A 19900-nucleotide genomic window follows, 5' to 3' on the forward strand; every position below is an offset into this window, starting at 1 on the left:
AGATAAGTAATTCACTACCAAAATTTCAGATCAATTGACCGCACCGTTTTTGAGTAATTAATTTTTGAAATTGCATCTTTTACACGTAGAGGTATAGAGAGATGGTAAAGTTAGTATGAAATCTTCCGTACCACTCGAATGGGCCAAATAATTTCATACTAACTTTACCATCTCTCTATACCTCTACGTGTAAAAGATGCAATTTCGAAAATTAATTACTCAAAAACGGTGCGGTGAATTGATCTGAAATTTTGGTAGTGAATTATTAATATATTTATCTTTCGATAAAAAAAATTTCGTAATTTTCTGTTGAAATGCTTATCACGCAACAACTACCTTAAACGCGTTTTTCTCGAAACAGCATTTTTCTAATTTGCTGCAGTGATTACTCGGAGACAAATAATCCGTAATCACTATCAAATTTTTTTCTGTATGTTCTGTATATAGTTCATACAACGACCTACCAGTTTTTTGATCTGATCAAAAATCGAATTTTGGCAGGCCAAAAACGACTAAAATTTTGGGTAAAATTCAACTTTTTTTTTTTTAAACGCCACCATTTTGTCAATTTTTGACATTTTTTTTCGGCTGTACGTCATTGTAGGAGCAATATCTTCTAGTTCAATGAGTATTTTTTTTTTGGTTTCATCCATGGAGAAGGCCGGAGATCGCGTGTAACTCGAAAAATATTTAATTTTTTTCTTCAAAAATTTTACTGTGTATTCTTAAAATATGTATAAATATGCCCTTAAAATTTTAAAACAATTGATACAGTAGTTCTTTTTTTTTTTAATTCCTAAAAATCGCCTTTTTTTAGGCTGCCACCCTAGAAATGCCCCTTAAGAAAGTTTACCTTGTTTTTAACTTTGATACTTTTCATTTACTATTAACTAAAAAAAATCAAAGTATCATTTTAATGATTAAGCTTTATTTAGTCAATATTTTGAATATTCTGCTGAAAAAAATCCCGACTTTTTAACGTAAAAAACGTCATCTTCAGGTATCCATAAAAAAACTCATAAATTACAACAATTTTACTAATAATTGTTTTTAAAAAGGCTATTATATTGCGCATCACGAATTCTTTTACAAATTTCTAGTTGTAAGTAATCTATATAAAAAAAAATGAAACTTTTCAAACAAAATTTATCTTTTAAACTGTCAATTTAAATCTTTTCTTTCAATATAAAAAAAAACTCCTTTAATATTGTCCATAATCATAGAACAAACTGTTTTCTGCAACATGGATAAACAACATCAAAACCAATCTATTATTCCTTTAATGTCATCAAAGAACATAACCCGTGAAATAATTTAAAAAACGTCCTCACAAGAATCACAAGACTCACCCCCATTCCCATGAGATTCCTCTAGTGGAATCAATTGTATCCATTGCCGTTTAAAAGACAGTGGTCTTTGATCATAAGCGTGGAAGGTCGGAAAAAAGAGAATAGAAGCTTTCCAGTTTCCAGGGAATCGAAAAGTAGCGACGTCCGATAGCTCACCGACTTTCTACTCCTTTGAACGTCAGTGCAGACTAAATACATAGAGTGTATTCATAGGCGACTGATGAGGTAACGTGACCTGTTTGAGTTCAAAGGTTCGCTCATCACCGACTAGTAAGACGGCTTATGTCAAGGGCAAATCTGTAGCCTTGATGTTCTAGCACTTTGGTTACAGTTATGTACACTTTAGTCTAGTCTAGTCTAGTTGGAAGGGTCTAGTCGATGCTGCGTTGATGTGGGTATAGATATAGATGTAGATGATGATGGAGACGTGATGATACAGTGGCTGAAACTGGCACCGATGACTGCTTCGTCGAGCAGTGATGGCACCGGAAGGGATCCCTGTCTACCCGACATGTCGAGCTGCTCGTTTAGACATCCGCTTGAGCGAGATTCATGTCAACAAGCGCATCATGCTACACAACACATTTATTGGTAATTCGCCGGATGTTTGTTTGCAAAGCGAGATGTATACGCTGGGAGATGTTATGTGGGATGTTAGTTGTCCGAATGGTTGGTTGGACCAAGCATTTAGCATCAACCATCAACCATCAACCTTCGCTGGGTTGTTGGTCGCTGGTTGATTGATAATTTAGTTGATTACTGGTACCTTGCTTACCATTGAGAACGTGCACAGCGATGGTGGTTTTCGCTCGATCTGGAACAATGCAGCTGTAGTTTCCTGCGTGACGGGGGCTGGCTTTCTCAATCGTAAGAGCACTCACGATCACCGAAACCTCCTTGTCGTCTACTATTTCGGTTGTTCTATTTTCACTGAAATCAATAAATCACCCAGAGCTTTTGTTAATAATCAAAATACTTTTAAAGATTTAAAGAAGGTTCGAGCGAATCTAATGTAAAAAATAATTTCCAATTTTGAGCTTTGAAATTAAGTATACGTATAAATAAATACGTCATTTATCTAATCCCAACATTTAAAATAGATTCACCGATTAGTTACTTAGATATTAAATTTAGAAAATCACATGTTTTATCTCCTTATACACAGGCTCTTATGGCGGACAAACTTTTGTCGAGACTTTAATTATTTTTTTCAATATTAACCTCCCAACTTTAACGGATAAAAAACTATACACAAGAAACTTGGATTATTGCAAAATATAAAAACAATTTAATAATAATACATTACCGATATAATTTTTGAAATATTTAAAGTCAAATTTTATGTTTGTAACTCGTTTATCGTCAGCCATTTATTCGAATAAAGATTTGACAACATCGCGTCAACAGCTGAGAAAAAAGAAAAGGATAGAAATATAGTTACAGAGAGAGAAATGTTTAACTCACACACTCATCCACGTCTCTGTTATGAGTATAATCAAGCGCGCTATTGCCAAATCTGTTTATTTATTCTGGCAAGTAATAAATACCAAAGTCATTTTATTAGTTTAGTTTATTAAATTAATAAAAATCATCAATTTTTAAATTGTTTAAATTATTTTTAATTAAAATAAAGAATTTTGACAAATAGTGGGAAGACTAAAATTAATAAAAAAATTTTAACATTATTTTGACTCATTAGTTACGCTCGAACTTCCTGGATTAGCTTACGTATGCTTCATTTCTTACTCATTTATGCTGTATGAGGATTTTCAAACTGAGACGCAGTAAGAAATGGATTTGTGTTGGGTACAAAGGTTTTAATTTAATGACATTTAATATCAAAGGAGCGCTGCGAATTATAATGGGCTTTGATATTGAGCTTAGAAGTTGCTCGCTTGATATAACTTGGCTTTTTAAGGAAAAAATTGTTTGTGCGAAGCTAAATATTTTAAAAAAGAAAAAATTTTACTGGGGAATTCGTTGAAAAAGACGATTCTCATACATTTTTCTGATGGAGCAAGTAAGAAAGTCGATGTAAGAAATCAAACTTTGAAATTTGAAATTTTCAATGTGTTTTTGAACATTTTATTAAGGTTAGATGTAATTTAAATTAAAAATAAATTTATTTTTTGCATTTTATTGAAATATGATTATTGATTTAATTGTAATGAATATTTTCTGAGATATTTGACTATTCCCAAAGTTTCTTACAATTAGATACTCTACACTGAGAGACAATTTTATTTAATAGAAATAAAAAAGTTCATTTGGACTTGAAAAGAAAATTTTGTTAATATTAATAAAATTATATTTCATATGAATAAAATTTTCTTAAATATTAATATATATGTTCATTAAAATAGTCGCTTTCATTTGCTGTCATTTATACGAATATTAAGTCATTAAAACAAATCTAATCTCAAAAAGAAAATTAATATTCATCAATTAATTATAATATATTCAAATATATTTTTACAGTAAAATCTTTTAATTAATGAATATCTCAATAAATAAATAGTATAAAGATTTTTTAACGAGACATCCTAACTTAATCTACTTGTTTACTTCCCCTTCCTTTTTATTAGCCAAATAAACGTTTTATTAAATAGTAATAAAATTTTATTACTATTAAATAAAATTGTCTCTCAGTGTACAAAAACCGGGCAAACTATTGTTTAAAAATATACTAACCTGACATGAGAGCTAAGAATTTCGTCCCCTCTGGTCCAGATCAGAGATTCGTTCAATTTTTCGAGTACATCCCGACCTTCGCATTTCAGCCTCAAGGCACTACCGGCTTTGAGGTGTCTCTCGCCAGAGATAACTCGCCCGGCATCGTCAGTGATATTCAGCACCGGAGCTGTAAAAATTGTGTATTCACACGGAAAAATATTATATTTGAAAATTATAGAGATATTTTTGTAAAAATTACACGAATTTTTTGTTTTATGTGTATAAAAAATAATTTTTACATCTACAGGTATAAATGTGTAAAAGTTACATCGTTAAATAATTTGGGATTAAAAAAATACCAAACTTGTGAAAAAATTTATCTAAATGTATACATAAAATTATATATGATTTTTGGCCATGTATAATTTTATACAATATTTTTTTTCAATGTAAAATTTACAAATTTTTTAAAATTGAAATCATTTTTTTTTTGTAAAATTAAAAATATTTTTTATATGCTAAATTTACATTTCTGAAAATATTAATTTTAAAATTATGTCTTGACAAGAGTAAAACTATAAATCAAGCATTTATTATTGAAATTTTGACAGGGTTTTTTTTCCGTGCATATATCTTCAATATAGCAAACTGTCAGAACAAAATATTCTAAAAAAGTTTATAATGACTTAGCCAGAAGTAGCAAGGCAATCGGTGAATTTAAATAATCGCGATAATTCGGGGCACGTGTTTAAATCTTGGATCGAGTATGGAAGATTTTTAAGTTTCTGGGTAGCTTAACTTAAACTCTATACTCAAAACCTTTTTATGTATTTTAAAGGTATATCACGATTCTTTTAACGTGGTACGGATGATTCTTCTCATCGGAAAGCCGCCATTAGGATGCAGCTCAACTTCCCAGAGCAGCTATTCTCGAAGCGGCCGCTATGCAAATTTCATACTGGCTCATCCGATTCTTTTCGTTTTATTTTTCTTTCCATCAGCCCTCTCACGTACTGCCTCTATACTTCTGTACTATACTCAGTGCTTCAACCCTCAACCCTCTGTCGCGTCCGCTTCCTCTGCTCTCTCTGGATTCTGGGTGCCTCTGTCTCCATTTTCTCGAGCTTGCCTATCCATAACACAACGACGAGAGACAATGTCGCAGTGTCTGCTCAACGACACAACGGCTGCTTTTACTTTACTGCCAGACTATTTTGCGTGTGTCATGACCAAGGAAAAAAAGCTTACAATTTTTTTATTTATTTCCACTACCTCCATTTTTCTTTTTTACACTCTCTTATTTTTCCTGTCACTACATCCTGCTTGTTGTTACTTGTCTATTTTCCTTCTTACTTTCAGTAATATATTTTTTTATTTTCACCCAAGAAAAGATAAATATTCTGTCTCTTGATTTTATATATTCATTATAAATATTTTTTCAGTTTTGTTACCTTCTATCCAGCTGATCTATTTATTTACTTGGCTCTGGTAATGTAATAAAGTAATAGAGTCACGCTTTTAATCTACTGAGTAATAATTTAAATAATAACTTATAAAATAAACTACCATGTCCTGGCACCCTATTAAGTCGAATAAGAACTATGATAATATTATAAAGTACTTGGCAAAGTAATACACGGAAAGAAATACATTGCGGATATCACTATGTCACTATGGGTGTGAACACTATACTGTATGGTTTAGAAGATTTTGATTCGATCAGTGTTCCCAGAAACTTTTGCTTGTCTGATCGACACAGTGCCGTAAAATTATCGGGTTTTCTAAAAAATTACCGTACGCACAAAAAAAATGTTAAATTTAAGTTTTTGACTAAATTTACAAAATTAAAATTTTTTTATGCAAAAATATTCTCATTCAAAATTCAGATATAAATTTACTCTTGAAAAATATTTACAAAAAAAATGTTTCCACTTTTTTGTTGACTGGTTTAATAACGGTACGATAGATTTAATGTTATTTGAGTTCGACATTTGATGAATTATAAAACATTTAAAGAAATCAAATAATCATTCACAAGGTATTTTCTTCGAAGAATTAGACTTGAGAGAAGAGACTGCAGACTAGAGACAGTAGAGACTATAGATAAAATATTATTTAGTCGGTAAAGAAAATTACATATGCATGTTACTATAAGACTGTGTAGGGTAATAGGGCATCCGTGGGGCGCTGCATGCTTCAAGCGGGTAATAAATAAAAGTTAAGCTACACGGATCAGAATGAAAATCAAACATATCGAAAATTATCGTACAATTATCGTACAAGACTCATATTATCGTAACTTTTCGTCACATAATCAAAGTTGGATGTACGATCGTACAATGCTTCAAATTATGTGACGTGTACGATAATTATGTGACAGATGGGAACGCTGGATTCGATATAAAAATCGTCAGCATAGATGATTTGGCTATGGTGGGAATAGTAACATCAACAATAGTTATAGCTGATACGCCAATGTCACTATGGGCGTCAGACCCATAGTGACTGGCGACATTTACGATGCTCCTGGCAGAACAGTCTATCCGTTATTGTTATATCTCTTATGCTGATATTAGAGTAGTAACAAAATTAGTTTAATTAATTGAATGGGTTATGCACTGATAGAAGGATTTATTAACTGTTAATAATTTAATTTATTTGAAGACAATTATTTAATTTATTAAATTTTAATAAATATTTTTTAACATTAAATAAATATCTATTTGGGTGGAAAGTACATTTGTTAATAGTTAATAAGTATTTATTAATAGTTAAGAAATATTTATTAACAATTAGTAAATATTTTGTAGAGTGAATTTGTTTCGCTTGCAATTTGCAATGTCATATGATATAAAGAAAAGATAGTTTACAAATAAAAATCATCTTTATAAATTATTTGCATTAATTATATTACATTATAATAACATTTATTATAAAATACCAAATTTTATCATAGCTCATAATTATCTTTTATATTTTTAAATATTAAAAACGTTAATTTATTTAGTGAATTTAATTATTATCATGTATTCCAGATATAGAGTTATAAAAAGTGTCAAAAGGAAATTGCTATTTTTACTTTTTATTTTAAATAAATATTCGGTAAAAGTTAACAAATGTTCATTAAACATTAATAAATATTTTTAACAGTTAATAAATTGTACTAAACAGATTACTTATTAACTGTTAATAAATATTTGTTACCTGTTAACAAATATTTATTAACATTTAATAAATAATTTATAAACTGTTAATAAATATTCATTAAATCCTATGATGTTAAAAAATCATTTATTAACAGTTAATAAAGCTTATTAAATATAAACAAATCCTTCTATCAGTGTGTTCGATGAAAAATATTTAAAAATTTTGTATTAAACTAATTTAATGTTACAATTAATTTCAAAGTAGTTTTACTAATTTATGAATTTTTACGTCGGTACAGTAGTTGTACCCATGAAATATTGGCCGTAATTCGATAGAATTATTGATTGTCGCGCTAAGTAATATCGCGGGAAAAGCTAGTAGCATTGCGACATCTGCGATGCACTATGGGGCTGGCGGCAATGCTGTCACGTCAAGCCTCCTATGCGCCCGTGTAATAGACGCAAAGATTTTGGTACCATACAGTATAGTAGATAATCCTATATGCATAGGGCTTATACACGCATAAAAATGATTTTGTTGAAATAACAAAAGACGGGATAACTGAAAAATATGTTCTGGTAACAAATGAGTGTAGTTATAGTAACAAATCCATTAGTCGCATTAACAAAATGTTTCAAGTTTTTCTAACAAACTAGTCTGTTAAATCACCAAATCAATTTGTTGTTCTAACGAAATCATTTTATTGCAATAACAAAATTAATTTGTTGCTAAAATATTTTCCAAATCAGATATCACTGATTTAGCATATTTTTGAATTATGGATTCCTATAAAATTTAATGTAACATTTAATGTAAATTTATTTGTTACTTTAATAGAATAATTTTGCTGTTTCAACAAAAAAATTTGTTATACCAACTAACCTCAGACTTTAAAGTCGTTAAATATAAAAAATAAGCTTAATAAAAAAAAGTATTTCAGTGGATAGCATCAATTGATATCTATTTTCATGATTACATCTTTGTTATCATAATATGCTCTCTTGTTTTTCTTTTTTCATTTTAAAATGATACTTTATATATTAATATTAAGTCTTTTTATTGATAAGTTTTTGTTTCTCCAGGTCTATGTACAGGTGTTTTTTTATAACACCTCTATAGGTGCATATTTTGTATGTATATGCTAATTTTGTATCCTGGTAATAATAAATAAATAAATAAATAAATTATTTTGTCGAATCTACTTAAAGATTTTGCTATAGTAACCAAATTGTTTTGTTGTTATAATATATCAATAACTTCTATGTTAACAAATGCATTTGTTACTAGAACATGTCTTAGGTTATTTTAACAAAATTTTTTTCTGGGTGTAGCAATGCAATACAACGACATAGGGATATCCGCAATGTATTTCTTTCCGTGTAGCTTGAGAGGTTTCAACGATGTTCAATTTTTATTTAGCAGTATGTATATGTATCGACGGCGAATACCGTGTAGATGAATGGCCCCGAGCGGACCATTCTTGTCGATCTGTCATGGCTTGTAATTTTAAACGAATGTTCGATCTATCACACCCTATCGCTCACCATCCAATCGATCAAGAACTTTTTCGGGTGTTCTAATCAACGAAAAACGTTCACTGTCCGGAAGGGAAAACAATTATTACTTTCAGTTTAATTGAAATTTATTTTATAAATATTCTGACTTTTTTCAGAAGTATGTCATTTACCTTATACACTGATAGAAGGATTTGTTTATAGTTAAAAATATTTGTTAATATTTAACAAATCATTTATTAGAGACCACTTGACAAATATTTCTTAGTATTTAAAAAGATTTATTAATATTTAATAAATAAATATCAGATTTATTGAATTAAATAAATCATTTTAAATTCTAAGAAATATTTATATAATACTAAAAAGTGGTCTCTAATAAATGATTTGTTAAATATTAACAAATATTTTTAACTATCATCTTAGTGTATCAGCTCTTCATTTATAAATATTACGACTCATCAAAGAATAATTATTGGAGTGGGCAAATAAATGAATACTTCTTGTTTATCGCAACATTTTGCAATAGTTTATTGCTTCCTCAGGCGCTCTATAAACAATATTAATAAATTACATATCACCAAAAATTGGTAACGGCATGTAAACAAACATCAAATATCATACATACCAAAATATACAATATTAATATCATCCACGTTGTTAAAGTCTTGCCACATTATTATTTTTAACTATAAACAAATCCTTCTATCAGTGTACACTTCGATTGCAAATCTGATTTATTTATGCTTTTTGAAAAAACTAGAAATATTTTTTTAATAATTCATTTGATTATACTTTGACATTCATCAGCTGATTGAAATTCATTAAAATTTCTTTTTCTTAATTTTCTAATAATTTTTCACGCGATTATTAGAGGCCATAGATTTTGTGTTTTGAATTTTTTACACTCCAAAAAACTTTCTCTTTTAAATAATATCCCTTTTAACCGAGTAATATACATAATTATACAATAATAATATAACAATAATTATACAATAAATTAACAATAATTATATAATAATACATAATTATTGGTTTATTTTAAAAAACGATATAACTCGCAATCTTTAAACTTTAATAATTCATTTCTAAACTTCCCGAGTAAAAATAAAATTATTATTCTTTACGAAAAAATAATAAATTTTGTTCGACCGCCGAACCACCGCCACACCATACCGCCGAACCACCGCTGAACTACCGCCGTTTGGCGGAATATTCCGCTGCACGCTAAAAATTTACTCCCCCTCGCATCGCCGAACCACTCGCTGAACGACCGCCGTACCAATGCTAAAGCATAGCTACAATTTTATAAAAAATGGCTTCATAATTAATTTATCACGCAATAATTAATTAATAAATAACCCGACTAGAAATTTTAATGTAAGACTTATTGTACAACCTCCTTTTATTCAAATGCTTAATATTCATATAAAAAAAATTTTTTGAATCAGACTGAAGTAAATTATTGATTTTTTTTAGTCGTATTGTTGATGTAGATTTTTAATTTCGTCCTCGGGTTGCACAGAAGCGGCGAGCCGATCGAAATATCCTGAAAACATTTTAAAGATTATACTGCGATGGGAATCGAACCTGGGTCGTCTGCGTGGAAGTCTCGAACATTACCAACTGCGCTGCAAGTCGTAGTTAACTGAGAGAATTTGGTTTAGTTATTTGAATGATCAACAAATATTTTATTTCAATGTATACCACCAAACGGCGGTCGAGTCAAACAAAATTTATTAAAAGTTGACAATTTTTAATTCGTCACAGCTGTGATGCGGCGGTGGTTCGGCGAATTGATAAATTTTAACCTGTCACGGCGGTGGTGCGGCGGTGCTTCGGTAACCATAAAAAAATTCAAATGGTCACATTCATAGTGCGGCGGTGCTTCGGCGGCGCTTCGGTGATTAAAATGCCGTGCAGCGGTGTTTCGGCGGTAATACAGCGAACCCACTTTTACTTAAACAGTCGCGGCTATGGTGCGGCGGTGCTTCGGCGGCCATACAAAAATTAAAATAGTCACAGTCATAGTGCGGCGGTGCTTCGGCGATTAAAAAGCCGTGCAGCGGTGTTTCGGCTGTGATGCGGCTAAAATCTTTTTTTTCTCGGGTTATCACGCAATTTAATATTCATGATATATTTGAAAAAATTAATTTTATTTTCATATAAAAAAGTCGTGGATAATTTTTTTTAATGTACTTCAAAATTGAACAATCGATGATTCAATAAATAATTTTTAGATTTGACTAAAAAATTAAAAATGTGATAAAGATAAATTAAGAATGTTTAGGGATGTTTCCGATAAGTTTTAATTATTATTAATAATATTTTTTTTTATTGGTAATTAATATTGATATAATGTAACCATCGTAATTGGGTTATAACAATCACAACAGTAACAGAAGATAATAATACCAAATCAATGAATAACATCGATTGATTTATTTTAATATTTCGGTCTGATTATCTCGTTGATAATAGATGGCTTGTAGAAACGCCAGTGAATCGATACGCGCTTTTGATACACTACGTAACCAACAGTTTTAAATTTATGAGATAATTATTATCGTTGCCGTGAGATTTTGTATTCTATTATTACACAGTAGTTATTTAAAAAATATCAATAATTCAATCATTTATTAGATAACCATTGATTTTTATTCCTGAACAATATTTTAATATTCAAATACTAGAGACTTTTTTCAATATCATAGTGCAAGGAATGCAATTTTAACAGATTTTATCAATCCTTTTCATAAATTTCATCAATATGAATCTCATCAAAAAGGAGTTTTATATTTCAGGAATTTATATTAGCGCTTTTGCTTAGAGCCGATGATAGTAAATAAACAGTGAAAATAACTAATTTCTCCTTCGGAATTTGTATCAGGAATGAGCTAACTGGAAAATAATATTTTTTGGATATTTTTGAATCAAATATTAAATTTTGCAGGTTCTTAATATTATAAATAGAGTGATAATAAAAATATAATGGCTAATAAAAAATTCATTTTGTTGTAAAAAAGCGTGGAGTTCATTTTAAAATATTTTAATAATTATTCTACTTTTATAATATGTAAAAATAAAATATTTAGAATAATTGATATCAACACCACAATTTTTAACAATAAAATTAATTTGTTTGTAAATCTATTTTTATTTTAAACTTCTTGAAAATTATAGCTGAAATTCTGTAAAAATCAATCGAACAGTTTCAATAAAAAAACATATTTTCACCCGACTGTTCACTCTTGTCTACTAACTAAAAAATTTCCAAGACTATTTAAAAGCCGTAAAAACTTATTCCGCAAAAAACCCCAACAAAAAAAGTTGTTAAAATCTTTTCTTCCTACTTATGGTCGTTTGAGGCGTGCATTTCGTGATTTCTGAACAAAAAAGAGAAGTGTTTATGATTATCAACAAAAACAAAACTTTGGCCAAACAAATGTTCATAAAATTTAACTACAGTTTTATTTATCTATATTTCACAGTAATCTACAAATTGTAGGACAAAGTAGTGCGTCGATTCATCGGGAAAAGTTTTCCATCGACCTTCCACCATCCGCCATCCACTGAAGAGGAAAGAAGTCTCACAGGAGTTTCCTCACAGAATTCTTCCCTTCTCTTCTCCTTTCCTCACTTTATTCTTTTGTATTTCGTATATATATTTTCAACTCCCAGTGTTCCAGGTCTCAGCGTAGCTAACGTAGTTCAAACTTGATTTTCAAAACTTTTTATTCAAAGAAACGGTCCTCGTGGTGCTGCAGATGATAATATTCTTTGATTACTCGCGTATTTCCCGGAGGCTCTCACTCCAACTTCTCCTCTCTCTTTTTCCCTTCTCATCTGTTTTCTTTCTTTCTGCCCCATTCTTCTCTCTTGAATTCGTCTGAATTTGCTTGGTGAATTTCCTCAAGGCGAACAACCCACTCTCAGCTCCAGACTTCGGTGATCTTCTTTCCTAGTTTAAACGCCGCCTTACTTTCAATCTCTTACATTTTTACCCTATTTTTTGTCCTCACTCTAACAATGTGCCATCGAAACTCCGATCCAAGTTTTCAGACCCCAAACTTCAATTCGATCCGGACTTTTAAATCATATTCGACTCAATAATAATCACTCATTTATTTTATCCTCTTTTTTTTTTTAATTATCATAAATTTACCTTCTCCAAAAAAATAATTAATTAATTATTAACTAACTCCAGCGAAACCAGTCACCTATATAACAGTAAAAGCGGCACTCTCGGACCTCATAAACTGGAGGATGAAAAAAAATAAACAACCTGGCGAAGCCATGAGTGTTAATCTCGACTTTCAACGTACAGGCTCTCACCCTTATCCTTTGGTAACTATCTCTGTTTATCCTGGATTTCTAATAAACTTTTTCAACATCTCTCAGATAAACAGAATTGCTAATTATTAAGCTCGACAAACGGACTTTTAATCAATGTTAAAAACTATGGCTATATTTTTATATTTAAAAATTATTTTGTTACTAAAAAAAATTTATTACGAAAGTAAAAAAACATTTCTATTTGGAGCATTTAAAACTAAAATTAAATAAATTTTGGTTTTTTTGCTATAAATTCGTAAACCACCGAAATAACAGCCCCCTGGGCTTTCCCATTCCCAAAATTAAAACTTTAAGATTAAATTTTAAGTTATTCGTCCATAATATATAATTTGGCCTATAATGTTTATAAACTTAATTAGTTAACTAACAATCTTTTTCAATAAAAAGTGCCGAAAATTAATTTGTTTCATTAAATTCATTAAACCAAAGTTTGTCCCAGGCATTTTAAGAAGAGTCCCCTGCCAAAAGTTCAAAGCCAAAAAAAAAATCCAGCGTGTTATTTTACCTTTTGTAAGGTTTATAAGGATCTATTTAGCCTTGAGTTAATAACCATAGGGCTGTTAGCAACTTTATCGCCATTTTATTTAGTGTCAAAGTACCGTTTGTGCTGAAAATATGTATCTGGGCCACTTCAAAACTCAGTCTCCTGACAACTATTTTTATTTATAAAATTGGATCCATAAGTTTTAATATTATTCTAATTAATGTAAACATTCATTAAGAACTTGAAAAGTTGAATGCATTGAAATAGTTTGCTTGATTTTTCTCAATTTGATAAAAAAAAAAGACAGTCCCCTGGCAAACAGTCCCCTGTCATGTTATATGGCAAAAGAAACACAAATATCGAAAAAGCAAAAATTAAATCGGCTGTTTATTTATTATGATTAAGCTGATAGTTTTGTAGCCCTTATTAATTTTGTTTCTAATAAAATCAAAAATAATTTGGTCGGACAATTTTGTATAGATTTAAGACGTTCTTACAGAGAATCACCCATATATACAATATTTATATATATTTTATTAAAAATTTAATAACTTTCATCATTTTTTGCATCACAGTTTCCACTTAGCGTTAAACACTCGACTATTTCCAGAAACTTTTTAACAGCTCAGTGACTAAATTCGAGATATTAAATTCCTTTGGATTTTCATCATAGTTTGCAAAACTGTAAATGCAAATATAAGAGAGATTGACGTACAGATTGAAATTTTTAGTCTTACTCAATTCGAGATTATGTTTTAATTGGCATTCTTAAGGTTTAACTGCGCTTTTACGCAAGTTTTATTGATTTATATGATAGCTTGTCGATATTCTGACTTACCGTGAATTATTTACGGTTTTTTATAACTCGCTCTTACGGAAATTAACTTAAATACTGCACGGAAAAAATAAAACTCGATAAATTACATTATAAATAGTAATAAGTGTCCCGTCGTATTTAAAACTTAGAAAACCCTTCTGAAAGAAAAATATAAAAAAAATATAGGTCGAAATATGTAAAAAAATATATTTTAAATATATTAAAAATCTATAAATTATGTATAGTTAATATATTTTAAATAACCAACTTTTGGCCGATTTTCATAAATATTTTGTATATTTCAAATATATTTTAGATATATTTAAAATATTTTTTTTTTTATATTTTTAGCTGTGTATTCTAATGTGACTGTGTATTTTTTATGTATTTTAAGATTTATCTTGAATATATCTAAAATATATATGAAAATCGGTCAAAAGTTATTTATTTAAAATATATTTACTATACATATTTTTTATAGATTTTTAATATATTTAAAATATATTTTTTACATATTATAAGGGAAAATTACAGTTCAAAATACCATTTTTCTAAATTCAAACTTTAAATGTTAATTTTCAGAGCTTTCAATGTAAATATTACATTATACAATTTAATTCTTATAAAATCTGTAATAATTACAATCTGAAACTGCAATTTTTCCAGTTTTTATCACGAAGTGCCACGATGAAAATGAAGTTAGCCGACATTTCAAAATTTTGAGAAATTTTTTATTGAAAAAAATTCGATTAAACAATTAAAAAAAAATTTTTCACTTATAAAAAACGATAAGTGTAATTTTTTACAAATATTTTTTTAGTTGTAATTTAATTAATAACAAAATCAAAAATTTTTAGACGTCTGCTAACTTCAATTTCATGTTAGATTATATATTGTAATTTTTCGGGTTTTCTTTTCTCCGTGTGATTCTCAAATGCTTTTACTTCAGATACGACTAACTTAATTCTCAAATTTCAACGCCAAAATTTAAAGAATTTATTTTTTAAAAGTGAATAGGTAAAAAAATTACTTTATTTTATTTATTTGTGAATTTTGATTATTACCGCATTTGATTTCATCTCTGAAATGTCAAGCACACAACTCGATTGTCAGAAACATTGTTTAGTTTTGGCGCTACGTTTCATACAGGGGGCGATTCTATCGCCGTCAAATCATATGAATAAATTCGACGCTTCAAGTCATATCAGTGTTGTATTTTTAAAGTAAAAAATTTTCAAGTTTTTTAATTTAGAAAATAATTAAAAAAAAAAAGGAAGGATTCAAATGAGTATTCTTTTTCCTTATGAACTTCCATTCAATTAAGAATTATATACGTGCCAATTATGGAAGAAACGATTGAGAATAAAAGTGTGTGCTTTATCGATGAATAAATTAGCTATGAATAATAATAGAAAAAAATGAAAAGGCGAGATAGTAATTGAATTTTTAAATTAATATTTTTGGGGAAAAATTTTGCAAGGTTTAAATTATTCACTTCTAGCTACCGGGAGTATATCGTATATAATAATTTTTAGATTTATGACTGTTATCCTTTGAATTTGATATATGGAGAGCTATCAACTGTAAAATGAATTTTATAAAAAAAGTACTACTTTATTCAAGAAAATTCTTACGGTTTCTGCACTAAAAGATTGAAGTTTTATCCTACTTTACGAAAAAGAAGTCACATTTCTGTTTTATGCAAAAACAAATATTGATAGAGTTGGGAGATAAAGCATAATCGACTTTTTGATGTTTTAGGAAAACAAAAATAACTTATATTTTTTTTTTTTTTTTTTTTTTTTTTTAAATAAATGTTAAATAAAAATTTTCTATACAGAAAAAAAAATGTTCTTGAATCAAGTATATAATTTTGGAAAACTTTTTGATTTGAGTAAAAAATTCTTAAACTAAGAAATTTTTACTTAGTTTAAGTAAATTTTACTTGATTCAAGAATTTTTCGTCTTGATTCAAAACAATTACCCTCTTCAAAATTATTTTCTTGGTTAAAGAATTTTCCCCTCGAATTGTTAAGTTAAGGAAGTCCTTTCGCTCCAGTTGAGTCACAACAACTGTAGTAGTCAATATTCGATAAATTAAAATAAAAAACCCATAAAAATTCCTAAAATTAATAAATAAATAGTATATGAGGCATTAATCGTTGAAATTTTGAAAATTAAAAAAAAAATAGTTAAATACAAAAATTAATTTGACTGTTGTAAGTCAGCTGTTAGTAACCTGTCCGTGATTTGGCAATGCTATATATCGGTTGTTTACATTTTCATTTGCACAATATAACCTTAACCATGTTTAAGTTTTTGCAGTCAGCGTAAATAAATAAATTAATTAAAAATGTTTAGTCATAAAACTATAACATTCTAATTTCTCATGGCAAGGATGCTAGTATTTTGTATTTATTGTTTTATTTTTCAAATATGAAATATGAAAATTTGTTAACAATAAATTAATTAATTAATAAGTATGTATGAAAAACATAAGTGCGTTAAAGTTTACTTTGAATTTATTGAATGGTCTGAAGCTCGCGCGCTACGCAACGTTGCCAAATGTTCTAACGCCATTTAAATGTAGGTTACTCAAAAATTTTCTGCAATTTTATAATTTTTATTTCTCCATAAATTCCACGGCAACCTATATATTTTATTGCAAAAAATGAAACCTCAATATTTCGAAAACCTTATTTTGAGTTTTTTTTTTACCCTATCTAATCGGTGGTTAATGCCATAATTCGAGAAAGTTGTTAAGGTCTGATGTATAGTATTAGAGCTATCTAATAATTTTTTCTCGCATATTCTATAAACTCACATTAAGATGATCCTCTCCACATTCCTTTCTCAATCCTTTCCTACCAATATCCTGTTACGTAAATGTGGAACGCTTCACGTAATAATTACTGTAACTCCTTTTCTTTCCCGCTTCACAGCATTATTTATATTTGTATAAATGCTTGACACGCAAAATCGTGAAGCGCTCCACATTTTTACAAATATAAATAATGCTGTGAAGCGGGAAAGAAAAGGAGTTACGGTAATTATTACGTGAAGCGTTCCATATTCACGTAACAGGATATTGGTAGGAAAGGATTGAGAAAGGAATGTGGAGAGGATCATCTTAATGTGAGTTTATAAAATATGCGAGAAAAAATTATTAGATAGCTCGGACCGGGATTCGAACCCAGAACCTTCTGAAGACATGTTAGCTACTCTACCATTTGAGCTATCCGGTCTATACTAAATTTCCTTTCGCTTATTCTATATACATTAAGCCACACCGTCCATCTTACGGCAAGCATTTTTTACTCCTAACTTATGTATAAGACTGACTTTCTCGTAAGACTCGGAAAAAATACTAACATTTTTAGAAATTTTTTTTTCAAAAATTTCCACGGTGAAGAATAAATTAAACTTCACTAGTAGATAAATAAGGACTTTAACTTCTAGATAAAACTTAATTTTATGCATAATATAATATTTTTTATTTAACATTGATGGCGAAAGGACCTTCTAAATTTCTTTCTTAGTGTACTACTTTCTTCTAAACATATTTTCATTTGATATTATCCATTAAATTTTTATAGAAAATCGATTGTAGTAAAATTGAGTTTACTTTATAAAATTACAGTTCAATTTTTTTCTTTATTAAATTCAATGAAATTGAATAAATGACATCTTTCATACGATTTAAAAAAATTTATTATTATTATTATTATTATTATTATTTTTCATACAAATGTTATACATTGCATTACACTAATTAATCTATGAAACTAACTTGTATCTGTAAACATAAACACATTAATTAATTATTTGCCTATTGAACAAGAAAATATAATTACATCGTCACGTATCACAAATTATTTACTCGGAAACATTGACACTCTCTATTTGAATTTCACTTTGCAGTAATATTTATTAACTGATAATTTTTATAATATATTATATTACACGTAAAATATTTGTTTTAAAACATCACGTAAATTCTTTTTTATTCTGGATTATTAAAATAAAAAAACTTTGCGTTTTTCTTCTACGTATTTTTAAAGTAATGAAATTTACAATCTTCTATCCGCCTCGAAGCTATGGTACTGAACATGAAAGGAAAGCAAAATGAGATACGGAAAATTTTTCACAGTTTTTATTGAAGAAAAAATCTCTTTTACTAAAAAATTTAGGAGTTCATTTTGTTTTCAGTAAAACAATTTATGTAAAGAGAGTTTATTTTCAGCAGCTATGGATTTAATAAACAGAATTTTCGTAGAAAATAGAAAAATCTTACTATGGCTGTAGGATAACAATGACAACACTTTTTCAATATTTAATAAAAAATATATTTATCTCTAAAAAATTTAATAAGTACAGTAGATTTTTAGATAATGAAAAAAAAATATTTTTACATAAAATAATAAAATAAAAAACAAATTGAAGACAAAGTATTCTATTTATACATCCAAAATTTCACTCTGTATTTTCCGAGTTATGAAACACACTTAATTTTCCGAGTTATTTTATCAGAATATATTATCTTTAATAAAAGGTATTGATTAAATGATTAAGAATTTAAACATACATAGAGCTGACATCTAAAAGACTGTTCTAATTTAGTTCAAGAAAATGCCGATTGAACTCACGAGTTTTCAATACCAAGAAAATTACCTCATATCTGCCTTGATGCACGAACAGTTTCTACTTCCTGCTCATCCTTATTCTCATCTTCCACGTGATATTATATCAAATGCCAACCACTCCCTTCAGATCACGTACATGGATGGTTTATATTTCGATTCGTGTACTCTACCGCAGTTTAGTTCTGATATATGAGAAGTTTCCCGGTCGAACTTCTAATGACCTAAGTCTATTAATCCCTCGACGCTAAAAGTTTATACTTTTTATTCAATCTTTAATAATTATCTGTAAATTATCTAGGATTTTATTTTATTTCGGTATCAACCTCAATTCCACTAAAAAATTTAAGAACATGTAGGACAGAGAATATTGAAATTTTGGACAAAATACTACGACGCTTTTTGACCAAGTAATTTTTGAACAAAAAATCATTAAACTTGGCAGGAGTATATTAATATAATAGTCCTTCGTAATTTGATTCTTCTATTTTTAAATTTAATCATTGAAAAAAAATAAATAAATAGGTAGAGTTCCCGCGTAAAACTGCCCTATCTCCGGGCCCACCACATATTCAAGTAAATAAACTTTACTATAAAGAAATTACTTATAAACTTACAACCAATATAATCTTTGAGATTGATTTAATTTTTTGGTTAATCTTTACTTTAGTTTAGATTAATTATAAGACAGAATTATTAAAATGCAACTAGGTTTGAATAGAAAACTAATTATCAACAAAAAATTTCATTTACTATAGTAAATAAACTATAGTTTAATTTTTTTGAACAGTGTTGGGAGTATTGACAGTCAGCCTGATAATTTTCAGTGCATTTCATGTGTTTCAAATAAACAATCCGATATATCAATTGGCATTTGTTATCATTAGTCCAAACTGAATTACCGACAACAGACTGTATTA

General features: G+C 28.7%; 1 protein-coding gene across 2 annotated transcripts in view; it reads right to left on the reverse strand.

Annotated features, from left to right (window-relative positions):
- The window catches only part of LOC123260215, a 195097-nt gene that overhangs the window by 33747 nt on the left and 141450 nt on the right, over positions 1 to 19900 (reverse strand). For both annotated transcript variants that reach the window (XM_044721231.1, XM_044721232.1), the window contains exons 6-7: positions 4041 to 4209; positions 2125 to 2279 (exon numbers count right to left, since the gene is read on the reverse strand). In XM_044721231.1, coding sequence (XP_044577166.1) covers positions 2125 to 2279; positions 4041 to 4209 — 324 coding nt within the window. The remainder of the gene's footprint in view (positions 1 to 2124; positions 2280 to 4040; positions 4210 to 19900) is intronic.

Source organism: Cotesia glomerata, linkage group LG2 (assembly GCF_020080835.1).
Source record: "Cotesia glomerata isolate CgM1 linkage group LG2, MPM_Cglom_v2.3, whole genome shotgun sequence".
Classification (NCBI taxonomy): domain Eukaryota; kingdom Metazoa; phylum Arthropoda; class Insecta; order Hymenoptera; family Braconidae; genus Cotesia; species Cotesia glomerata.